Source organism: Camelus dromedarius, chromosome 23 (assembly GCF_036321535.1).
Source record: "Camelus dromedarius isolate mCamDro1 chromosome 23, mCamDro1.pat, whole genome shotgun sequence".
NCBI lineage: Eukaryota > Metazoa > Chordata > Mammalia > Artiodactyla > Camelidae > Camelus > Camelus dromedarius.
This window is the reverse complement of record NC_087458.1, coordinates 17,259,537-17,285,009: the sequence shown is the minus strand read 5'-3', so window position 1 is coordinate 17,285,009 and position 25,473 is coordinate 17,259,537. Positions and strand designations below refer to the sequence as shown.

At 37.1% G+C, this 25,473-nt stretch overlaps 1 protein-coding gene across 5 annotated transcripts in view; it reads right to left on the bottom strand.

Annotated features, from left to right (window-relative positions):
• The window catches only part of FIRRM (FIGNL1 interacting regulator of recombination and mitosis), a 49,081-nt gene that overhangs the window by 14,202 nt on the left and 9,406 nt on the right, over positions 1-25,473 (bottom strand). For 3 of the 5 annotated variants that reach the window (XM_031435801.2, XM_031435802.2, XM_064477975.1), the window contains 14 exons: positions 23,955-24,093; positions 19,182-19,262; positions 17,672-17,736; positions 14,394-14,542; positions 13,992-14,121; positions 13,507-13,563; positions 12,706-12,892; positions 11,809-11,891; positions 11,412-11,463; positions 10,050-10,139; positions 5,247-5,432; positions 3,288-3,410; positions 2,102-2,197; positions 164-277 (listed from right to left, as the gene is read on the bottom strand). In XM_031435801.2, coding sequence (XP_031291661.1) covers positions 164-277; positions 2,102-2,197; positions 3,288-3,410; positions 5,247-5,432; positions 10,050-10,139; positions 11,412-11,463; positions 11,809-11,891; positions 12,706-12,892; positions 13,507-13,563; positions 13,992-14,121; positions 14,394-14,542; positions 17,672-17,736; positions 19,182-19,262; positions 23,955-24,093 — 1,552 coding nt within the window. The remainder of the gene's footprint in view (positions 1-163; positions 278-2,101; positions 2,198-3,287; positions 3,411-5,246; positions 5,433-10,049; positions 10,140-11,411; positions 11,464-11,808; positions 11,892-12,705; positions 12,893-13,506; positions 13,564-13,991; positions 14,122-14,393; positions 14,543-17,671; positions 17,737-19,181; positions 19,263-23,954; positions 24,094-25,473) is intronic. The other 2 variants (XM_010984490.3, XM_010984489.3) reach the window with 2 other exon arrangements.

Genomic DNA, 25,473 nt, shown 5'->3' with positions numbered 1-25,473 from the left:
TCTATTTTGACAGTCACCCTCTCTTCACAAAATACATTTTATATTCCCCCCTCAATTTTCATTGTCAAAAATCCACAGAATTCCAGAAACTAAAGCCTAAAAATCCCTTAGTAATTCTTAAAAGATTTTGTTAGCATGGTGAACAACATTAAGAGGGTATTACCTGCATAGCCTGAGGTATAAAAAGTTTTCCTACAGAGGATACAAAATCAAGCACTGCCAAACGCACGTGGTCGGGAGGCTCTAGTTTAAGTAGTGAGGTCTGCAAAGTGACCACCTAAAGGGGGCAAAGACCAAAGAACAGTTATAAATGAAAACAAATGTTCTGTAGAGACATGCCTGAGACTTGACGGATACATGGAAGGGGAAATCAAACCAAACCCAGAACAGATGAACACTCCACAGGGCCTAAACTTCACAGGTAGAATCTGAATAAAATAAAGTGAGTCCATTTTTACAGCATTTGTCCTGCCAACCACTGCATAAAAAAAAAAAAAAAAAAAAAAAAAAAAATCCACATGTTCCTGAAAAACTATGTACCAGTACTCTTCTTTCAAGTCTTTAAACATTATTTTATATTTTAAATTCTAGAGAAAAAAGTTCATTACTTAAAGCATGGGTTGGCCTTTTCTACAAAGCGCCAGATGGTAAATATTTTAGGCTTTGCAGGCAACATGTTCCCATGTTCCTTGTTGCATATTCCTTTTTTTTCCCTTAAACTTTGAAAAGTAAAAATCATCCTTTGCTCTTGTGCTGAAAGCAGGAAGGCAGCATCTAGCCAGGAGGCCACAGTGTTACCAACCTCTAGTTTAAAAGAACACTAAGATTGTCTTTTTTTCCCCCCACATTATTTGATTAACTTTCTTTTTCTGGGTGGGGATAATTAGGTTTATTTATTTATTTAATGAAAGTACTGGGGATTGAACCCAGGACCTCGTGCATGCTAAGAACACACTCTACCACTGAGCTATACCCTCCCTGCTGAAATAGTTTGCTATAAAGGAAGCAATGTCTAAATGAACAATTTACTTACATTGAAATTTTAGAATGTTAGTTATTTGGCTTTTTTTAAAAGGTAGGCACAATTACATCAAAACTATCAGTATTTAATTTTTCAGAAAAGAATATTAGAATCTTCAGGATCAACATTAATTTGAGTCAATTATTTTACTGTATTCTCATTCTCTTTAGTAATCCATGACACATGTATAATTTAAAATACGCCTAATTAGTAAATACTGATTGATGGTAAATTCCTGATGTACACAACCACTCATCAGACCTACTAAAAGTGAAGCATCGCTCACTTCACTGTCTACATGCTGTGACAGGGCACTACTTCTTCCATGCCCTTGCTCCCTGGGAGGGGTTAGCTTTACCTCATGACAGTCTGTGTCCTGTGTGACTGGAAGCTAAAGCCGACTCCTGAATTGGGGGATCAAGTCTGTTCAGTATGGACTCATTCCAAGGCCTCAAACCACTTCAGATAAGATGAAGGTCTTTCCCCTCTTCCCTCTCTCTCAATCGCTTAGAGCCTCCGAAAGCGAGGCACACCTGAGGCAACACCACAGGGATCCCCTAGTGGCCGGTTCTGCCCGGCCCTGCCACACACCCTGAGGCCAGAGAGAAAACTCAGCAGTGCTCTTCAGTCATCTTCTTCAAAGAAACAATGAGGATTGTCCTTAAGCCCACACTGGTTTTATACCACACTTTCACAGCTACTGACATGCCTCTGAAAATGCTACCACTGTAAGGTTCACATGTGTACTAGGACTCCTAACCTCGGGGATTTTTCTTGAGTGTTAATAGCAACAATGAAAAAGTTTTGACTATTTAGTATCAGGAGACAGAGAAGAAACAGATAAAGGCTGAATTACCAGCCCAGTGTACTAACAATACCCTACTAGAAGAAAGACAGAAGAAATGAGGAGATATCCTTGGACAAGCACATCTGTCACATTTGTATGTTCAGTTCAACAAGAAAGGGTAATAAGCATACTGAGCAACAAATCATTAGAAAGGACTTCCCAGAAAGTTATTTTAAGTGATACTAGTTTAACAACTTCCTCAGCAAAGTACCAACTTGCTCACTATTTCTTACCTGACTTATCAGCTGAAGATCTAGAGTTTGAATGAAAAATCCCAATAGTGGAAGCAAAAGGCTGAGTGTCTGTTGAACGTAAGGTTGACCTGTTACCTTAAATAAAAAGCACAAAATAATTTTGGTAGCAATGTTCAATTATATGAGAATAGCATTTATTATATTTATACCAGGCAATGTACTAAGCACTTTATATTTATTACCTCATTTCTTCTAATTCTATGAGGTAGATATTATTTCCCTCACTTTACAAATAAGAAAAAAGGGCCGAGAAGTTAAATGATTTACTCTAGATCACACGGCTAAGAAAAAGCAAAGCCACGATTCAAATCCGGATATAACTTGGATGGGGATCTAATTACTTCCGTCTGCTACTGAAAAGCCTGCGTATTCCTTAGTCTTCTTAAATTTCCATTTCTCCTCTCCATAACTGTTGTTTCTATCATGATACTGTAAGCTCTATCACCAGCAGACAGGCCCTCAGTGATCATTTACTGAATGACTTATGAGGTCAGGGGAAAGCACTTGTTGACGTCAAAATGCTGCAGTAGGGAAATCCGACCATACATAAACTTTAATGATAAAACTTCACCTGCAAAGCCATTTCTATGATTTCTCAAGTGTGAATGTTGCCTCGGCTTCCGTTGGCTGGGACAACCAGGCGTCACACGTTTATTTCTATTTAAATGTCATATTTCGATATTAACTAAATATGATTTTTAAATCACAATAATCTGTGGACCACATTCTACCTCTACCCTGATCATCACGTGGCTCTTTGGCTTTGCTGGGGAAAGGAATACAAATTAGCCTCCCCCATTCAGTTGCCCCAGATCACTCTCCACTGCCCAAAAGACGTTATAAAGGACCATGGAATCGACAGAAACAGGCTACACTAACCAAAGAGAGAAGAAAACGGGGAAACGGGGTCCAACTGGTCTTGATAATAGCCAGCTGGACTGTCACGGCTGCTTTACCAGGCTCTAGTTCTACTAATCTGATTCTACCACACTCTTAAAAAAGAACTGGCTGAAATAGCACAGATAGGTATTTTAAGTTCTAATCACAAGTACGACCAGCACCGAAAGAAATCACATACTTCTTATTCGACAGGGACACTTCAGTACTTATTCTTTTTCCAATATTTTATTTCTTCTTCAGGGAAACGATCTGTTGCTTTCCTTACCAGTTTAATGTTTAAAAGAGCCCAAAGCTGACTCCCAACTTCCATAACTGCAGTTTGTTGTCCACTATCCAAAGCTTCCCCAGCAGAACTACACACAGTAAGCAAAGCAGAGAGCACCGTGTTCTAAAGGGGGAGAGACAGGGAGAGGACCGAGTTCGGATACCAGTCTATAGATGCTGGAGCCAATTACCTGGAGGTTATGAGTTACTTATAACTCTTCATAAAACCCATACAGAATTATATTTCTAAGACCCAAAGCCATCTTTTCAGCTATTTCCTTAGTACATGTATATTTTGCTAAAACCAGTTTTCCTTACACACAGAAACATTAGCTTCATTTTTCTAAATAAACATTCATTTTCCCTTTTAAAAGTTTGAAAATTTAATGAAATGGAAACAGCATCATGTTTTAATAAATAGGCTTGTAGCAAATGGTCAGTATGGTCAGGCTAATTTTATAATATTCATCAACTAAAACTTTTTTTTTTACATTATGCTTAGCAATCTTTTAAAGTTATGTTATTATTGCTATTGTTTTATAATTAATCTTTAAAATTTCTCAGCAACTCTGCATTCAATAAGCAAATATTTTATTTAAGAAGTACACTATCTAGAGTTTGAAACTAAAAACAATCTTTCTTGGATTCACTCTCTGTATCATGTCTCTGGCCAGGAATGGGGTTGGCTGGGGTGTAGTTCGAGTAAAGGGAGGCCACATGAGAATGTAATGATCAGTAACTTTGTCTTTAATCTGTTATACTTCAACAAACACATTTAAATTTATGTAATTACCATACTGCTTTTAATTTATGATTTACCTATTTTCTTTTACAAATAAACAGGTTAAATGACCTGCTGAACTGAAGTCTTGGTTACAGAGTGAAGATATATTAAATTTTAGAAAATAGGTGCTTTTATCTGATACAAAAGACTTTGTCTTTACTACAGAAATTCGTGCACAATAAGGCAAAATCTGAACAATCTCACCTACTCCTACGTAGGCATTTAACAGCTTTTCCAAAATACACATTAAAAATTTAATTTCTTTTTGATATATGTAAATGTTTTAAATTATCTTGATGATTAAGGTCAAGGTCCATTATGTAACAGAGTATCAGAACATTTATACTCAGTATAGAAACAGAAGCCCTGAGAAAACTCTGAACTTTAATTTAAAATTGCAAATAGGCCCCTAGCCCCTTGAATGCCCTGTCCCCATCCTCACTTGATTTTTTCCTACTTATAACACACTGATACGTATATACATATATATATGTGTGTATGTGTGTGTGTATATATATATATATATATATATATATATATAACTTCTCTGTCCACAGCTAAGCTAGAATGTAAGTCCATGAGAATAGGAATTTTTGTTTGTTTAGTTCCCTGATATATCCCCGATGCCTCAGACAGAAGTTGGCACGTTCGAGCACTCAAATTATGCTAAATGAATGAATGGATAAAAGAATGAGCAAATAAATACTCAACTACGTGTACTATATTCAGTCAGTTTTTAAAAACTTTTTTTTAACTGATATGGAATAAAAAGAAATTCATCTTATTTTAGTAAGGAACATTCTAAACAGAAAGGTACATAAAGGCTCAGAACAGGTTTGCATAAAATAAAGGCTGTACAGTAAATAGAAGAATCGTTTCTGCCTAACCTGGAGATATGTCAGCAAAAATACTACCAATAAAGTATTTTGTGTGTTTCATGATGTTCCAATGTGTCTTGGGTTACAGACACCCTCCCCCAAATATAATTTACATCCATCAAGATAATAATAGTATGTTTCTCATAGACTCTTTTACAATGTAGAGATCTGAAACTCTTGCTAGATTCTAACCTAAGGGTACGACTGTGTCTATCTGTTTAACAACACAGCCCCAGAAACTTAAACAGTGCTTAATAAACAGCTACTGAATGAATCAAAGCCATCAAAGTTTTCTTACCAGAGACTCCAGCTCCCCCACAGTGCGACTGCTGCCTAGCCACTCCCTGCACTGCGCGGTGCACACCCTGCTGACCTCGCGGGCAGTCTGTCGCCTAAGATCAGCAGGTAATGCCTGAAAGGAAATGTACTGCCACAGAAGCAGATTTCCTGGTTCTTTTGGGGAAAATTTCTGGATAAACTCCACCTGAAATGAATTGTTACAGAAACAAGAGCAACATAAGACAGTCTAATGAATGGATACACCAAAGCTAAGTATTAGCTTCTATGTTCAGTATTTTGAAAAAGTTTTTAACGGAACAGCAATATCACAAGGTACCAGACCAAGGTAGCTTAAACAAACACGCACTATTATTTTTGTTGTTGTTGCACTGATCTCCAAAATGAAAAACAGGTTAATGGAGCATGATACAAATGCATTAAGAAATGTTAAACAATGTACTTCACTATTAGTGATGTCAGCTATTTCACGTGGTCCTACCCAAGAAGCCTATTATTTTCCTAAGAATTTGTGTACTCACCACCTTGTTCAGTTAAGTCAAAAGTAATATTTCAAAATATGCCAAGACTCATTCAGCCAACCTTTGTGGCTTACTACCCAGCTGACTATGGTTAAGAACTTAAAGAAGCAAAGGTCACAGGATCAGTTTTCCACTGGCCCAGCCAGCTCTGCTTTTAGACAACATATAAAACTCATTCACAAATGTTCAGAACAGTACAGTTAGCAAATCCATTCTATCACTGAAATAATTCAAAGTGCCTCCAGGTTAACAGAAAAACAGTACTGTTTTAAAAAAAAAAAAAAAGGCTCCAACAGATTAGACAAAAATGGAAAACAAAAGTTCTAAAAAATCAGTTAAAATGTGAAATTAGTTTCTGGTGAAAAAACAGCAAAAACAGTGGTGCACTTAGTTACTAATTTAGGTATAATCCACTAGGAAGTACAGTAATGTAATTTTTTTTTTTTAATCTGGAAATAAGTTTATTTCTCTTGAGTGAATACCCAAGAGTTTATTTCTGGGTTGTATGGTAAGGTAAAGGTGTATTTTACTTCATAAGAAGTTGCCAAGTTGTTTTCCATATTATCTCTTTGCCTTCCCACCAGCAATGTGTGAGAGTTTCAGTTGCTCAGCATCTTTGCCAGCAGTCTTGAAAAAAAATTTTCAGATGTTCCAATTGGCATGTAGTGATACCTTATTGTGGGTTTTTTTTTAACTTTTTTTATTGAGTTATAGTCATTTTACAATTTGTGTCAAATTCCAGTGTAGAGCACAATTTTTCAGTTACACATGAACATATATATATTCATTGTCACATTTTTTTTTGCTGTGAGCTACCATAAGATCTTGTATATATTTCCCTGTGCTATACAGTATGATCTGTTTATCTATTCTAGTAATGTAATTTTTTAAAGTAGAATAATTCAGTTTACAATATCCAAAATCTACTTGTTGAATGAAAATTTTCCCTGTATCAGAAACAAACACAGACTCATAGACATAGAATACAAACTTGTGGTTGCCAGTGGGGAGAGGGGTGGGAAAGGACAGACTGGGAGTACGAAATTTGTAGATACTGACAGGTATATATAGAACAGACAAACAAGATTATACTGCATAGCACAGGGAAATATATACAAGATCTTGTGGTAGCTCAGGGTGAAAAAGAATGTGACAATGAATATATGTATGTTCATGTATGACTGAAAAATTGTGCTCTACACTGGAAATTGACACAACATTGTAAACTGACTATAACTCAATAAAATTAAATTTAAAAAAAGGAAACAAACAAAAACCCCCACTATATTAAATTTCACAGAGAAACTCTTCTACATTATATATTTCACTTATATTTGAATTTTATTTTGTTTGCAGAAAATATTTAGCTGTCAAAACAAGGAAGAAATCATGTGGCTATCTTTTGGGACAGCAGATAAAGCCAGAAAAATGGATCCCTTGATGAGCTATGTGTCTATTATAATAAGCAGCTTTATTCAGGAAATCAAACTGCATTAGGAAAGCCAAGAGAATTGTGCCAACTGATCAACATCAGTTCAAACAAGACCTTTCCTTCTAACCAAGTCCAGTGAGCCAGTGGGTCCCCTTGCCAAAACAGAACTATAACTCATAATGCCCTGGATAACACAAAAGGGTAGGTGTTGGCAAAATCTGTTACATACAAAGGCTAATTGATTGACTTACTATTCTGAGTTTGAAAACCTTGGCCACGGCACAATTTTCAAGATTTAAAACTGCTAGTCCTGACAGTTCACAAAAAGTGAAGCATAAGGGGATAATGTGCAGATCATTATGACTTCCCTCCTTAACATCAAGAAGAGAGAAACAGACACCACTGGGCTTAAAATGCACATAAATGTAGTCATCTTTACTTGGAAGTGGCAGCACAACCACCAGTGAGCCTAAGTCAGGCGTATTAGGTCCTTCCCCTCAGGCAACCTCCTTGTACTTTTCCCTGTTTCTATAAAATAGGAATACTTTGAACAGTTACACACCAAGAGAAATGACAGGACATTCCATCATTATTCTCCAATATTGAAATAGTAGATACATTTTAATCTCCCTATATACTTGCATTTCCCCCCCGAATTATTATGTATCACAGATACCTTTTTTTTTTTAAGTAAAACATGTCTTAAAAGAAAAATAAACTGAGCATGCCAGAAGAACTCTGGTTAGATGCTTACTTGATGTGTGTGTGTGTGTGTATTTTTTTTTCTTTATCTCCTCAAGGCTCACAACTGCCATCTGAGTAAGTACTAGTACTTCAATTTTAGGATTAACTAACTCTCCCAAGGACTCTCAGAACAGGGATTCAAATTCAGGTTTGCCCCTTAGTTTTAAGTTTTAGTAGAGTAACTTGACCATAGCGGGAAAAGTCAGTATTTGATAACTGAAGGCAAAAATTAAAAGCCCTCACTTATCCGTGATGTACACATCCGGCAGCCTCAATTATTTGGAAAAATTCAGAAAACTGAGAATGTAAGAGACCTCTCAACATAAACCAGAGTTTGTCTATAACAAAGCTTCTAGTTCATTTAGGCTAATTCATTCTGAATTGTATTAACCTAAAAGTTAAAATTTCACAACCCTGGGGAAAGGATTTTATCCCTATTTTATAAGTGAGAAAATTAAGGTTAAAAGGACCCTTCCTTTTCCAAATCTTACTTCTTTAGGAAGGGCATCCCAGTTAATAGGGCTTCTAGGAAGAACAATGTGCCAGGAACCAGGGGCAAGACTTTTGACAGGGGAGTAAAAGGTAGTAAAATTCTAAGAGATGTGGAGCAGACAAGCCCTCAGGAGTTTTGGAGGGAAGAACAGCAACCCTAACACGCTCTGCAGAAGGCTGGCTGCCAGCCGGGCCTGGGGTGCTCTGGCCTTGGGGACAGCGCAAGGAAGACGGCTGGCAGGTTGGTGTGGTTCCTCTGGGGCCTGGCCAACCTCTCTCGAGCAGGAGAGCAGGCATGGACTTGCGGTAAATACTCTCATCAGAAATGACTCCCAGCATTTACTAAGCACCCACCTAAGCCCGGCGCCATGCTGTGTGTTTTGTATATATTATCTCTAAGTCCTTAAAATTTTTTTCAAAATGGCTACAAAGATCTGCTGCTTTGTAGGCAGGGAAACTGAGGTTGGAAAGTATGACCTGCCCAAGGTCACAGTCAGCCAGAACTCACACCAAGGCCTGTAACACCATTCAGTTGTCCAGTGGTTCCCCAGCTTATATCCATGTCAGAATCATGTAGGAATTTAATAATACTCATAAAAACAAAGTACTGAGCCTAGTTTCATAGCTACCACTCCAAACTCACTCCATTCACAGGTTAAGGTCCAGGACACTGTATTTTTAAAAAGCTCCTACAGGAACCTCAGAGTGACCAGTCCAAAGGACTAGGCCAGGCCACGCAGGTCCCTGTGACCGGAGGATGTCCCCCGTCCTGGCAGAGCTCGTTGTCCTCACCACAGCAAACTACCGAGGTTCATCATCCTTTCTGTTTTCCTAAGTTTAATTTACTTACTGTACAAAAAAAGTTTTAAAGAAGGTATCACTAAGGGCATAAGTGATATTCTAGTTCTTCAAAATAAGTTAAAAGGGGCTGGGGATATAGAACCACTTCATTTCAAGTACCTTAAATGTATGAGAAACATGAGAAAGAAGACAGAGTTAGAACGGTCATCTGTAACTCTCAGCAAAGACAATGACAAGGACTCTCTCCTCGACCAAACTTAAGTCTGGCCCTCGTCTCAGCCAGCCTTGAACCTTGGACTTGTGTTCATCCTTTGTGGGCCTGTATTACCCAGTTTTAGCAAGAATCCTGTTAAGTCAATTCAGAAAGAACCCCTCACCCTTAGTATCTGATCACTCTGGTCTGTGTTCACCATGAACCTGTTAAGCCAGAATCACCCCCTTACTCCTGATGTTTCTTCTTAGTAATTTTTATCCACGGGCCCACCCTGCTCCTTGACCACAGATTCCCACTAGTTTATGCTGTATCAGAGTTGCGCCCAGCTCTACACTGCAGTCTTTTTCCCCTACTGCAACAGCTCCTGAATAAGATCTGTTTTGACCACTTTAACTACTAAATAGCTCTGGTTTTTCTTTAACAATAACATCTAAACCCATCTAAAAGCAATAAGCAAAGCAATCAATACAGTAAAAATTTATGTTCAGATCATGTCAACATTTAAATGTGTGTGTGTGGGGGGGGTCAAAAGCCTTCAAAAGAGTCTGAATTCAATTCTCAGCAGCTGCTCAAAGACAGTGACAAAGATGACATCCTTACCTGATGAGGTGGGGCCATGAAGAAGAAGAGACGCTTCAGCAGTATTGCTAGGTTGGTGAGCTGGTAACATTCTCCAGGGCAAGACTTTATCTGGGAAGAGACCAGAGAGAGAGGAGAGACTGGTAACTTTTATATGCCAAAATATTAACAGCAGCCCTCTCTGGGGGATAAGATTATAGGTAATTTTAATTTTTAATTTGGGGTTTTCTATATTTAATGTTTTTCTCTTCCATGAACCTAGATTACTTTCATAATGAGAAAACAATTTTGACATTACATTTGAAAACAATACTTTGGAATTTCTATTTCTTATCACCACTTTGATTATAACTTTGTATGTTAATCCCTCTACTCAAAGACAATTTATGGAATCTTTTTAGACCTAACCACAAAAGTACAGATATTTACAAAAGTAAATATCTCTATTAGATGGATGCTTCACCAAAAGAGTTTATAAATTCTCACCATAATGTACTAGGAGAGCTTTTATTTAAAGGAGATGTAACACACGTAATATAAAAATCACTCTGTTTTGTACAAGACGTGTTAAGGATTTAGGGAAGTGGGTTAAGTGCTCCAGACCATTAGCCATGGAGACGTAGATGTCAGCTGTCTGGTTATGAAACATCTCACCAGATTTAGTCTACAACATCCTTAAAAGGTAAACAAGAAATATATGACACAATAACTCTACTAAAAAACAAAAGACACATGGACCCACATAAGCTCTTTATCAAAGGCCAGGACCAAAAACAAAACAAACAGGTCATGACCATCTTATATGTAATATATCAAACATCTAGGAATTTAAAAGTAAAAAAAGATCAGCATTGAAAAGATTAACATGAGCTGTCACTAAATCATATTTTCTCTTTGTATCCATTTACACATTACTTTTTTCCCCAAGAGGCACTGATCACCTTATCACATGTATCCCTCTCAAATCATCTTGACTGAAAGAGATACAACAAAACCAAGCGTCAGCTTGTCTAAGTCATATAGAGAGAGTGGGGGAGGGCAGGTAGGAGGGAGGGAGAGTAAGAACTCCTGGTCATCAACCTTTTTAAAACTTAGTTTCTACTTTGCATTCAATTCTAAATTTATCCTCAATCAACCCAGTCTTTCTTTCCCAGAACAATTAGTACAACTCCATAAAATTCTGAAAATGAGACAATTTCCCCAGTATTACACTGTTTCTAGTGTATCTTTCTCAATAGCATCAGTATTAATGCAAAGCAAAGAAACTGTCAAAATAATTTAGCTACCACATTATCTTTCCTTTTGATATTCACATTTTTTAAGATTAACATATCCCCAGGAACTGCATGGAAAGTGGGTGTTTTGACCTTTAATTGTACTCACCAGATGAGCCACTATGGTGACATGGTGGGCACAGAGTTCAGCAGTCCCATATCTGTAACATAAACAGAAGGCAATCTTCAGACTATTATTCAGAAAAGCAAGGAGATGAACTTCTATAAGGCACTAAATATTCTAAATTACAGTTATTTCCATGGCTAAAGAGTATCACAATATACAAAACTACCTTAGCAATAGGCTCCACTGACTCAAACCAAAGAAAAGAAAGAGGGAAGCTGGTTTCTAATGTAGTTCTGTGATATGAAATCAAACCATTTTCAGGGGCTCTTAAAGAATTTTCAAGACAGAATTTTTCTATAAACTTATAAGTATAAAGTCACTTACTGCCAATCACTACTATAAATCAACCCAAAACCCAAAAAAAGTAAGGATGATGTACCGAGCAAGGAAGCACCATGCATCCATAGCTAACAGAGAGGTGATCATATTAGCACTAAGCACAGCATCCAACAGAGCAGTATCCTAGAAAAACAGAAAGTTCATGAGACATTATTAATATTACATTTCTCAAAATAAAACAAAACACCATCACAGTCCAAACAACAACAGATCCTCAGTGGCAAAGCTCTACATTCTGGTATCTGAAAGAACCCATGTTGCCACGCCCTTGACATTTATTGAGCACCTACTACATGTTAACCATTACGCTGGGCTATGGAGATTCTATGTGGTACCTCAACCACTAGGTTCCACGAGATTCTCTAAGTAGGAAGAAATCATAATACAACATGTATGACGTATATGCCTATACTTCAGTTTCACTTTAAACCAAATACAATATTTCATATATGCTGAATATTACCATGGTATTATCTTAAATGACACTGATTCTTACATAAATTCTAAGAATTCTTTCTCTAGAATTTTCTCAACATCTTTTCTAATCCAATTCCACTTAAAAAAAAAACACACGTTAAGCCTAGACTCCAGAGAATTAGTACTACATACTCCTGTCCACTTCTCTTTTTCTTTATGAAACTGAATTCAGTAAAACCCTATTTTCCCTCTTCTCACAAAGTCTTTCCATACCTTCCCACCCAAAATGTTTTCTCAAATATTTTAGCTAAATATGACATCTGAAAAACTATAGGACTCTAGGACCACCATGTCCTAGGATCCAACTGAATTCAAGAGTAAAATGTGCAAGCTGAGAGAATGACGTTCAAAATAAATACACATGTACTACTCTCTCACTTTCTTCTATGTATGAATCACAGCTGCAATGAAAAGAAGGCAAAGTGTAACCTCAGTTTAGCCCAGCAAGTAACAAACGTACCAGTTCAGGAAACAGTGAGGGATGAAAGGAAGTGATAAATGCACACAGATGAACACAAACGTGCTGATACAAGGTGACAGCAGCTTCAGCTTGCCCTTTACTCCTTACTCCTTGTAAACAGACAGGTAGAGAGAGTTCACCAGAACACTGCTCAAAACTGGAGAAAATGCCTTTGAGTAGAGACACCCTGCGGGGAAATGGAGAACACTGAACTCAACATCATTAACACTCTACTATTAGCAGGTGTAATAATATGACATATGGAGGGATGTTTTGGCAAAGCAAATGTCTCAGGAGGTATATATCAACACCAGTTTCCAGTATGTGTGAATATGTATCTGTAAAAATAAAATACAGTCACTGTTAGAGAAATCCCTTAAAGGAAGATTTTCCTATACATTTAAAAAATCATTTAGCAAGTGTTTATCATAGTACAGACCAATACACAGTGAAAATGCATCAAGGAACTTGAAATTTAAGTAGCTAAACTAGGTATCATATATAAAAAATTAGTATCGTTCAGACAGGGAAGGGTCATTTTAAGATGAAAATGGTTTAAGAATTCTTTACAGAGGATTTAAATAACAAATTAAAAATGGGCACAATATGAATAGGTAAAAAAGACAAAGCCTGGGTAAAAGGTAGCTGTGAATCACCAGTCTGACAGCAGCAAGGTGCACGTGTAGAAAATGAGTGAAAGGATAAGGAGCAGAAGCAGATGACGACAGCAGAGTGGGGTGGGTTTTAAATGGAAAGCTGAGGAGTTGGGACATTATGCTTTACTTATTGAGTAGAACTTACTGAGTAGGAGGGCTGGGGTTTAGGGTGAGCAGCCTGGTACTGGTACACAGAATGCCACTAAAAGAAAAGATAAAATGCTAGAGCACAGCAATAATCCAGGGAGTAAGAAACCAGAGCCTGGTGTTGGCAAGGAGGACGAACACAAGTTCAATTTCCCAGGAGGTACCTTGTAGTAGCTAAGCATTCTACTTATCAGAGCTCCTCTTTAAATGTTACTAACTACATGTACTCTACTACAATCAACGTTTATAACAGACTATTAGGCAATACCTTCTACAAAAGTGAACAAAATTAAAATATTTTTAGCACCTGTTATATAGATGTTATGTGTATTTTTATTAAGTAGCAATGTATATGAGGTCTACACAGTCACTTAATTAGAATATGTGACATAACAAAAAACTTAATTTCAAGGTCACTGTAAACAACAGGACATTCTAAACCATCATAATATAATTGCATATAAACACCACCACATTTGCTACCTGGTTGTAGCTCCTGAGACCTGGCTGTCTGCGCACCACAGGGCCTGCACAGCCTCGGGCTGCGAGGGCAGCTTGTCCATGATGACAACCAGCAGTAGACAGTGTGGAAACTGCAGTTCACACGGCAGCTCTTAAGGTGGTAAAAACACATTATGTTACAACAAATTGGTAAAAACATACGCTACACTTTTTCAGCAGAAATCTGATCGTGATATGTAGAAAAATTAGAGGCATAATTTGTTTTAAATCAGAAATATGTTCTGAGAAAAGAAAGTAAGAGAAACTTTAAGTAAAATTTTTAAAACTTAAAAAAGGAGGACTATATAAGGGAAAGCAACCCCATCTCTAACACGTCATGGTTAGTAAGAAATGATTTAACATTAAGACTGTTTTGAAGCCTACCTAATCTACTGTCCAAAACCACCTGCACAAAAGGTTGGAATGTGAGAAGCTGACTGATGAGCGGATCCAGTGTAACCAGGAAAGCACCTGCTATTTCCTCCTGTTGTGCTTTTGAAATCCTGGCAGCATAGAGGCTTGGTGGAAACTTACTAGAAAGGAAGGGAAAAAAATTCATTCATTAATAGCTATTTTCTAATTTCAGACAGAGGTTAAGTACTGCAAACTGATGTTCTTCCAGCAGTGAAAACATAAAACAGTAAGTAGCATACATTTTAATAAAACAAAATTCAAAGTACTGAATTAATACCATAATTGAAGAATCTCTGAACTACATGGCTATAATTTACAAAATTAAAAGTTTATAATCTTAGAAAAAAATGTATTTTTTGATGCATTTTAATGTTTTTGACAACGAGATCCTTAAAAAACACGATAAAGATGAATATTAAACTAGTAAAAACATATGTAAAAAGATATTTCTGATAAATTCTGGGGTAATTACTTCTATTGAAAGTTGTTGTAAAATAAGAATGCTGAATTTACTATGAATTAATACTCAGTTTCTCAGAAGAGTTTTGTAAGAACAAACTGTGTATTAACACTGAAGGAAGATGCAAAGATCTTTATGGAAAATGTCTCAGTAACTGGGGTTTAAACTCAACTTCAATCAAAACCTCTGTAAAATAGGATATGTATTCAATATTTTTTGCCATGTTATTTTTAATTGTGGCAAATTTGACAGTACATGAGAAAACCTGTCTAGCAGAGAATGACAGCATTTAAAAGGATGCACTTAAGATTAACAGTTGAGGCCTCTGCAGTGTGATGGAAAAAGCACCAGTCTGTCAATTGACTTTGGTTCACTCATTTGACCTCCCTAAGTCTCAGTTTCTTCACTTGTAACACTGAATCAGAGTTGTGAGGATTAAATTCTAAGTGAAATTATAAAGTGAAAGATGCATATAAATACAATACAGGTAATGAAACTCCACTGATTTTGAAGTACAGCTACCGAGCATCAAAGCAAGTATGTGTCTTTCACACAAATGATACACTTTTAAATTAATTTACTTAACAAATGTTTATTAAGTGCCTATGTACGCCACGTACCTTTCCAGGAGTATGTGACATAGCAGTAAAAATACACAATCAGAAAATACACAATCACTGCCTTTAAAGGCACACATTCTACTGCAGGGGGGAGCTAACGAGTGAGTGAGTAAATCAACAATATAGCAGATGTTAGTAAGTACTATGGAGGAAAAATAAAACAAGGCAAGGTGGACAGGAAATTACTGACTTTCTATTTGAAATTCTATGGAACTCTGAATGTGAGTTATTTGAGAGTTTGTGCAGAGAAGTCACATGATCTAATTTATGTTTTATCGCTCACTCTGGCTACTGCACAAGGAACAGACCAGAGCAAGGCAAGGGTGGAAGCAGAGACAGCAGGTAAGATGTTCTTTTGCAAAAATGCAGGCAAGCAAATAGTGGATGGACTGAATGACAGACGTTCAGGGGGTTAGAAGTGGTTAGAATCTGCACATTTTACTGCATATACGTATTTATACTGAAGGCAATACTGACAGACTGACAGAATTTGCTTATGAACTAGATGAGGGGTATGAGAGCAAGAGAAATATCAAAGTCGACACATCAAAGTTGACAGCGAGGTTTCTTGGCCGAATCAATCTGAATAATCAAGATGCCACTTAAACTGAAATAAGGAAGCTACAAGAGGAAGATGGTGTGTGTGTGTGTGTGTGTGTGTGTGTGTGTGTGTGTGTGTGTGTCTATGTGTATCTGTGTGTGTGTCGGGGGGCAGGGATGAAATGATTGTTAATGAAGAGTTTGGCTGGGTCAATTTAAGTGCAGATGTCCTGTCTGACAGTTAGACATTAAACAGGAGAGACATAAATTTAAAGTCTTGAGACTAAATGACCACTGGGAAGAGAGGAGAGGCTGTAGGACTGAGCACCACAGCACACCCAACTTCAAGTAGCTGGAGAGAAGAGGAGGAACCTGCGAGGAGGCTAAGAAGGAGCAGCCCAGAGATTCAAAAAGAACCAAGAGGGAGAGGTGTCCAGGAAACCAACAGAAGAGTCCAAACGAAAAGATTAAGTGCTGCTGACAGGCTACATAGATGAAGCCTAAAGCTGGCCACCAGATGTAGCGACAGGGAGGTCACTGATGACCTTGACAACAGCTGTTTTGGTGAAGTGCTGAAATGGAAAGCCTGACTGGAGTAGCTTCGAAAAAGAAAGCAGAGACAACTCTTTCTAGGAGTCTTGTCTTGTTGCAAACAGGTGCAGAGAAATGGGAAGGCATCTGGAGAAGAATTAAGGTCGAGAGATTTTGTTTTATATTGTTCTTAAGGTGGGAAAAGTAACAGCATGTTGACAGACTCATGAGAATGGCCCAGAAGGGAGGGACGACTGATGATAAAAGAGGGAAAAGGAACAATTGCTAGAGTAACTTCCCTCAGCATGAGAGAGAGGATGAGATCCAATGCAGAAACAGAGGCTTGCCTCGGACAGGCACACAGACGGTTCACTTGCAGGAATAAGAAAGTGACAGGGCCTAGACACAGGGGAATAGCTGCTGTGTCAGGAGTGTGGACGCTCTCTTTCGATTGCTTCCATTTTCCTCAGTGACATACAAAGTGAGGACATTAACTGACAATGAGAAATGAGGAAGTCGTGTTGGAGACATAGGATGCTGAAGAAGGGGAGGTCTGAAAGTTGTGTAGGAGACTAAATGGATTAAGGAAATGTAAGAGAGCTGCTGGATGAATGAACCGACAAATTCCTTTAGTGTCAAACTGAGGGCTCTTCTGTAATAACTGTCAATGTTAGATGTCATTTAGCCTCTATCTAAATTATGATACCCTTTCTGTAACTTCACTTCTTTTCTGAGATGGAGTTCACTGCTACTTGACTTAAATCTCATAGAAGTAAAATTAAAATTAAGAAAGATTAAAAAAAAAAAAGTATGCCAATACAGAATACAACCTTTTTTTTTTACCTTCAGTATTTATCATCCTACCAATCATTCATCACTTGGTTATAAGGTACTAGTTAAGAATATAAAGATAAGTAAAACTCACATGGAATCTATTATTTAAAGCCTCCATCTCCACTAATTTTAAGCAAGCAGATAAAAATTTAGTGAAATATTAAGAGAAATTATTTATTTTACTTTAAAATTATACCCACTTAACATTTGCATGGTTCAAATGGCACTATTACATTTTAATGGTCATGCAGCATTCTTCTTACCTGTGTATCTGAAGATAAAGCTGGTGTAACGTACAGCAAGAATCAGAGAGGAAAGGAAGAAATTCCTAAAATAAAGCAACTCTATTCATTCTTTGTACACAACGTGCTTTTCTTATATATATATCCTCTCACCAGAAACATGCAAAATAAAATTAAATCCTAAATGTGCCACATAGGGAAAAAAAAAAGTTTCTTGCATAAGAATAAAAAGGAGGATGAGGCTAAGCACCTAAAATTCTTTACTGTTAAACCTATCAACACAAACGCAATGAGAAGTTATCATTTATTGAGTACCTACTAGGTGCTCAGTAGACATGTAGCAAGCAACTTTACACATATTACTTTATGTAATTTTAGTCCTCTCAGAGATCTTATGACATGTTACTGTCCCCAATTCATAGACTAGAAAGCTGAAGCTAAGGTATCAAGTAACTTGACTGCGTCACATCGCTAAGACCAGCAGGGCTGGGATCCAAGGACAGTCATGACTGCTCTATCCACTATGGTTAGACTATCTCTTAGAATGTAAAAGAAATAGTTTTAATTGTACTACAAGATATAGAAAAAAAGCTTATGATTATTTTTTTAAAATTTAAGTTCCCCTGAGAGGAAAGAATTTATTTAAAAATGATATAATTAGGCACAATTTTGCCCCCTACACCCCAAGCAAATATCAGATGGGTAACTACCTATCTGAGGGCCACTGGTGCCAGGACCCTCCCACCATGTACCTCTGCCACTGAAATACACACCCTGTGAGCTGCAGGGAACCCAGCGTCAGAGCAGCCAACCCACGGTTAAGTAGCCCAGAAGCACCAACTCAAGCAGCACACCAACCAGGATGGCAATGTGTCAGCAGTCAGTGTGTCTACCATGGAATTCTGACTAATTCGATCAGAGATCCTTATCTTTTCCTCAAAAAGGAGGAAGACAAGGTCAAAAACAAATTCAACATGGATGATGGTGTTTTTAATTACTAATATTTACTACTAACAATATTTCTTTCACTGGCTGCTATGAGTACTCTCTGCTCTTCTCTCTAAATAATCTGCCTTGACAAATTATCTATTCTATTCATATATCTTCAAATACCACTTTGCCACCCTGATGACTCCCAAATATGCAAGTCTTCTTAAAATTATTATACAGTTTGAACATTTAAACTTAACCTAATTTAGAAATATGGTAGAAATAATCTATAAACAGTATCTAAAGTCAAACTGAATTATCTTCTGAAAATTGATTTGTGCTTATAGAAATAATTTTATTTATACTTGAAGAAATAATTTTTTCAGGGAATTGAATAAAACTAATAACAATGATAGCAGCAACTTAGATGACAAAACAGATGCTCAATATTTAACAACTAACAATATTAAACTAAAAACTCTACAAAATAAAGTCTTGACAAAATAACTTCAAAAGATTGTTTGGCAGAAATCATAAAAACAAGATAATTTATAATGTATTGTAGATATGACATTCACGCATTATAAAATATTAGCTTTACCTTAGTATAGTGCAAAAGGGAGTTGGCAAAGAAACGACACAATTTGAGTGTTTTCTGAAATAATCTGTAGTCAGCATTATCCTGCTCCAAAAACAAGGAAATAAAAATGCATGATAAACAGGAAAATATGAAATTAGCTGAACTTATGAGACAATATTTTCTAAAAAGTTCTCATAATAAACAGTGCAAACATTTTCCAAGAAAATGTAATTCTTTGAATTGTTAGAAGCAACAGACACACACACCAAATGACAGAGATATTCCAAAAAACTAAACCCTACGTTACTGAAATCTTAATCTGTAACAACAAAAGAAGTGATCATTCTTGATTGATCTGAAAGTGAAAGAAATTTAAATACCTTATTGTTCTTTGCTTTATGGGGATCAATATATGATCAAAAGAAAAAGGTCTTACAAACCAATAAAAGAAAGAGATATGAAAGAAAATAGGTAAAATACATAAGACAGTTCACAAAAGAGAAAATATAAATTGCCAATAAACTAATACTGGAAAAATCCAAATTACAATCTAATTATGTATCTTTTAAAGGGGGAAGGGAGAGGACTATTTGATTAGCAAAGATTTAGAAGACGGATAATATCCCAGAGTTGAGGAAGTAGAGTAATAAGCACTTTATTTTACCATTTGTGGAAGTATAAAATAATACACTCTTTGCATTATTATTAAAAGCTAATGTATTAAAAAAAACTCCTTGACCCAGGAGCAATCCCACTTCTGGAAATACATCGCATAGAAATACCAGCATAGGTATTCAATGCAACCTTTTTGCTATAATAAAAATTGAAATGAACCCAGTATCCATCATCTGGAGATGGTTAAGTAAGTTCAAGGTATATTCATAAATTATAATAGCACAGAGCAATTAAAAAGAATGAGGTAAGTATACCTTCAGGGGTACAGAAAGCCCTAAAATAGATTATTGATTAAAAAAAAATCAAGCTGCAAAACAATATATATAATTCTATTATTATTTTTAACTGTGTTATGTGTTAGTATTTCCTCCCTGATCCCACAAAAATAAATCAAAACTTCACCTGTGGTTCTCTCTGGCAGATGAAAATAGAATTTCACTGTTCATGTTAGACATTTGTGTAATGTGTGAGAGTTTTCTGAGTATGTGCTACATTTGTAAACTGATAAAACAGTGCATAATGCCAAGATATCTATGTGTATGTAGGGGGACTGTCGAGGACTGTGGAATTATCCTGCCTGGACTGAAATTCTTGCCTTATCACAACCTCTGCATGATCTTGGGGAGGTTACTAAACCTCTCTATGAGGTTGCAATGTAGCTTATATTAAGGTTACTGTGAAGTTTAAATAGAGTCTGACACTTAAGCAACTTACCTTAATAAATATGGTTGTTATATGTCACCCAAATGTGTAGTACATACTTATAATCCTAAGAGCTTTAAATCAGTACCCTAAAGTTAAGTCTAACAGATACATTATCATCTTTAATTTATAGAATAATTTCATATGAAATAACATATCTTAACTTTGTTAATTGTCTATGTTTAATTTCTTTTCAACAGTATAGCAAAACCTTAACTAAACCAATCAAAACAGAACTGAATGATACACTAATTGAACATGACCCTTCATTTTGATCTTTAATAAGAATATTTAGAAATAGTCGATTTTCCTCAGCAGAAATAGGTTAAATGAAAATTCACCTCTTTGATAATTATAAATATGAACTCTCTTATGCACTACTATGGAAGTTTCAAAGTACAAAGATTAAAAGTGAATCTACACTGACTTTATAACACACTCAATCTGAAATTTTATTCAGCTTAGCTGTCATATCGCAAGAAATCTTTCCTGACTTCACAACTGAGTTCCAACTTTACTCCCATGAGCCAACCCCCAATTCTCTAAAGATCACACCATTCTATTACTTGCTCATTTGTCTCCTGCCCTAAACTGTAAGTTGTTGACAGTAGGAAAATGTGACTAACTTAGCACCCAGTACATTTTCTGGCCCAGAATAAGTACTCTGGAAATACTTGTTAAATGAATAAATGGTAATGTACAACTTATCATGTTCGCATACCTTAAATTTTCCTTTCTTAATCAAGAGGAATTATATAAGAATTCACTACTAAATAGAATACAAATTAAATCTAGAGCTCTGATTTTCACATTTTCAAAAAGCAAATATACAGCACCAATACTGTCCCATCTTAATTCAACTGTTTAGACCAGAAAGTTTGCATCTCAATACCAGCAAAAAGGAGTGGGGATACAAGCAAGGATGACCACCTTTAATGTGTCAAAATATTGAGTATCCACTCTTCCTTTCTTTAAATAAAACAAGAAAAATAGTGATAAAATCTAAATAAATGGGGAATAAACTTAAGTGCAGGCAACAGAGACAACAATACAAGTTTATTTTCTGAATATAACTTATAAGCATCATATGAACAAAGGTAGGAATTAAAGTGCAAATGAAATTTATATCTAGGAGCCTTACAAATAAATCTCCCTATCTTTATAGAAAAACTAAATTATCGGTGGCTAAAAAACTTGTTAAAAAGTCTAATATAATAATCTCTTTTTGAAATCATGTTCAAGACTTAAGCGAGAATAAATATCAACTTTACAGACTGTTATGGGTTAACCCGTGTCCCCTAAAAGACATGCTGAAGCCCTAACCCCCAATGCCCCCAAATGCGACTGTTTGTAAACAGTCATTATAGATGTAATCAGTTAAGATGAGGTCATACTGGGGCAGGATGTGCCCTTAACCTGACTGGTGTCCTTACGATGAAGACGATGTGAAGAGACAGGGAGGGAATACCACGTGATGTTGGAGGCAGAGACTGAAGTTATACACCTGCCAGCCAAGGGACGCCAGGGACGGCAGAAACTAAGAGGAAGCATGCAGCAGACTCTCCCCTAGAGCCTCAAGAGAGCATTGTCCTGCTGACATATTTCAGACTTCTATCCTCTAGAACTGTGAGAGAATAAATTTCTGTTGTTTTAAGCCACCTGATTTGAGGTAACTTGTTACAGCAGCCTCAGGAAACCAACACAGGGACTGATACATCACATTACCTATGAAATCTGGTGTTTTTATTTTGATGTTTTTGAAAGCAAGGTGAAAACTGCTTCAAGACTTTAAGTTTGATTCCTCAATAAATACCAGTAGTGAACAGCAGAGGGCGTTGCTGATCAAAACTTAGAGCTGAGAAATGGAGACACTACCCAGACCACCTACCTCAAAGCTCCATTTCAGGCAATGGACACTAAGTAGTGCCAGTCACAAATTTCCTCAAGTAAGGAAAAACATGAAAATTTGCTTGGACAGTTAGGAAAGTTTAGAACTTAAATTCTCTGATTTTCATACACAAGCAATTTCTAGACGCTGAACTCCTATACTTCAAGCACAAACAGCCGCCCTGGTCAGGCACCCTCAGGACTTCTCTCTTCCACTGCACACTGCCCTGCTGCCTGGGCTTCCCTCACGCACTCCTTTCCAGGAACGTCCATCTGTCTCACTTTCCAAGTACTAACTGGGGGTTGGGGGTCTGTGGTGTCAAGATAAGTAAGACGGAAACTGGGAAAAGAGGAGGTTGGGGTTGAGGATAAAGATGTATAGGATAAAGGCGGAGAAGGGAACAACCTTCCTGCCATTGGCAGAGGACACCCAACCAAATGTCTTCTCTTTTCGGCAAGGTGAGAGGAATCAGAAAGGATACAGGAAGCAAGCGGGGACAGAAAAGAAATGGAAAAAAGAAAGGATGTAAAGGAGATAGGCAAAGAGAAAAAGAAGCAAGAAAGATAAGGCTAGCCCCTTCCTAAAGCTACTCCTGACTTCCCTCTTACCAACTTCAGAACTCCTTTTCAAACTTCCACCCTCCCTTAGGGTCTATCTTTCCAGATCATCCCTGCCCCATGAGTTGCGATCAGCGTTTAGAATTGGATGAGTCCTTAGAAGTCCACCCCCACAGCTGCTGGGCAAGGAAGAGCACAGGTAACAAAGGAATTCCCTGTATCAGTCTGCAGGTCACAACAGGAAGGGATGTTAACAGTTACCCTTTGAAGAAATATTTAGTTCATTTTTCCCCACTAAGAATTTTACTTATAACTGTTAGGTCCAGAGTACTATTAATCCTATAATTTAGGACTATTATGAGTTAAATAAACTTTAAAGAGCTAGTCTGAGAACAGAAGGCACTGTGTATAACATTGTTACAGGAAAATAAACTATAATTTCCAATAAGCATATTATAAATCTTTAGAATACACTCTGTTTTATAAAAGGGATGCCAATTTATTAATACTCTAAATTTCTGAAATCAATATAAATGTAAGTATGTACACCAAGTTTAGAAGACTGATGACAGACACACACAACTGTATACTGCATCTCCACAGGTTGCAATGAATTGATGAAGAAAAGGTTGACTGTGGCTCTATCAAGATGACCTTAAATAAATAAAGGATTATGGAAATTAGATTGTTGTCCAAGGGTAGAAAAGAAAAAAAGGATTCTGAGAATGTCTTAACCAACCAGTTAGTGTGTAAAAAGGCAGGGACAGGTAGATTATAGCGGGAATGAGAGCAGAGAGGAGTCTACTACAATGCTCCAGGTGAAAAGTCATCATGGACTGTAAATAATCCCACAGATCGAAACAAAACAAATTAAAACCCTCTTAGGTAAACTGACGCACAGATTCAAACGACATTTAGTAACTGCCAAAGGAAAAAGAGCTACTGTTCACAGTGCTGCGGAGCATACTTCACCTGTGCATGTGGCTGTACCAACTGCTCAGCTAACTGTAAACAAGAATGGAAGGAGAAAAGAGTGTCTTCACACAAGCTAGTAATTATATCTTTATGTTTCAGCTGACTCTTTATAACCGACTGGTGCTTCAGGCTCTGCCTAAATGAATAAAAAGAAAAGAATACAATCACCACAAGTAACACATCAAGTAACTTAGGACCATAAAAGTACAACTTGAGAGATGTGAGAAATCAAAATGCATCATATACATTAGACATGGGATAATTAAGATGTGCTGACTTTACCTCCAAAGCTGTCATGCCAGTTTGAACAAATTGCTAATTTTAAACTTCTCCTTATAAGACATTAATTGAACTCTATTACATGTTGGGCACTCAACACAGAGGTGAGTGAAAAGACACAATCTCTGCCCTGTCTGCATGGAATTTCTGGTCTAGCACAAGAGAGAACACTAAATAATGTAAGAATAATGAATTATAGTTGTGATAAATGCTAAGATAAAAAGTCCAGAGCGCTACAGTCAAGAGAGATATTGTCAGGGTGAAGATACACAGAATGCTACCAGAAAGAGGGAACACTTAAACTGAGAACTGAAGGATAGGCAGGAGTCAGCGAGGTGCAGAGCACAGGAGAGAAGCATCCTGGGCAGACTGAAAAGCTGTGAAGAGGCTCTGGGACAGGAGAGTCTGGCATGCTTGAGGAACTAAGAGCAGGGAGAGAGCAGCGGAGATGAGCTGTGAAGAAGCCACGAGCCCGAGAGGACCACGTTGTTACTCTTAGTTAAGTGGGATGGATTTTAAGCAGTAGGGTGACATGCTCTGATTCACATTTTTAGAAATTCAGTCTGAATGCTAGATAAAAAGTGAACTGGAAGGGAGCAAGAGTGGAAGATATTTGATGGTGACGGTGACGGTGATGTAGCTAATGCACTGACCATTCACCTTGTGCCTTGCAGTTCCAAGCATTTCACATGATAAACTCGAGTAATTCTCACTATAACCCCATCAAGCAGGTGCTACTGCTATAACTCCCGTAAACAAACTAAGACTCGGAGAAGTTAACCAAACCGCCTAAGGGTTCAGGAGGAGTAAGTGATTTCAGAATGGATTCAGGCACATGCACTATGGCTCTTTTAATCACTGCCCTATTACCTGTTGATAACTTAATGACCTGGTGGTTCAAGAAAAGCACCTAAGACCTGAAAGTATTACACTGGCCTTGAATGTTTCATGCATGTGTATAGAGGTTCTTACTCATTTTTACATCTCAACTCTATCTCCTCCCACCCCCAAGAATGTGATGAATGCTATGGGTGCTCTTCCTGGTACCCATAGTAACCTACAAACCCTTCCTAACACTCCAGTTAAAATTACTTTATAAATGAAATTAAACTTGAACAACTCAAAAGTATATAATGAAGGGATTATATTCAGCTCTAATTATAATTGTTAATTTATCTAAGCCTGGAAATAGGATACTTGACGGTCAGTTAAAACAACAGTAGCAGTAGGCAAGTGG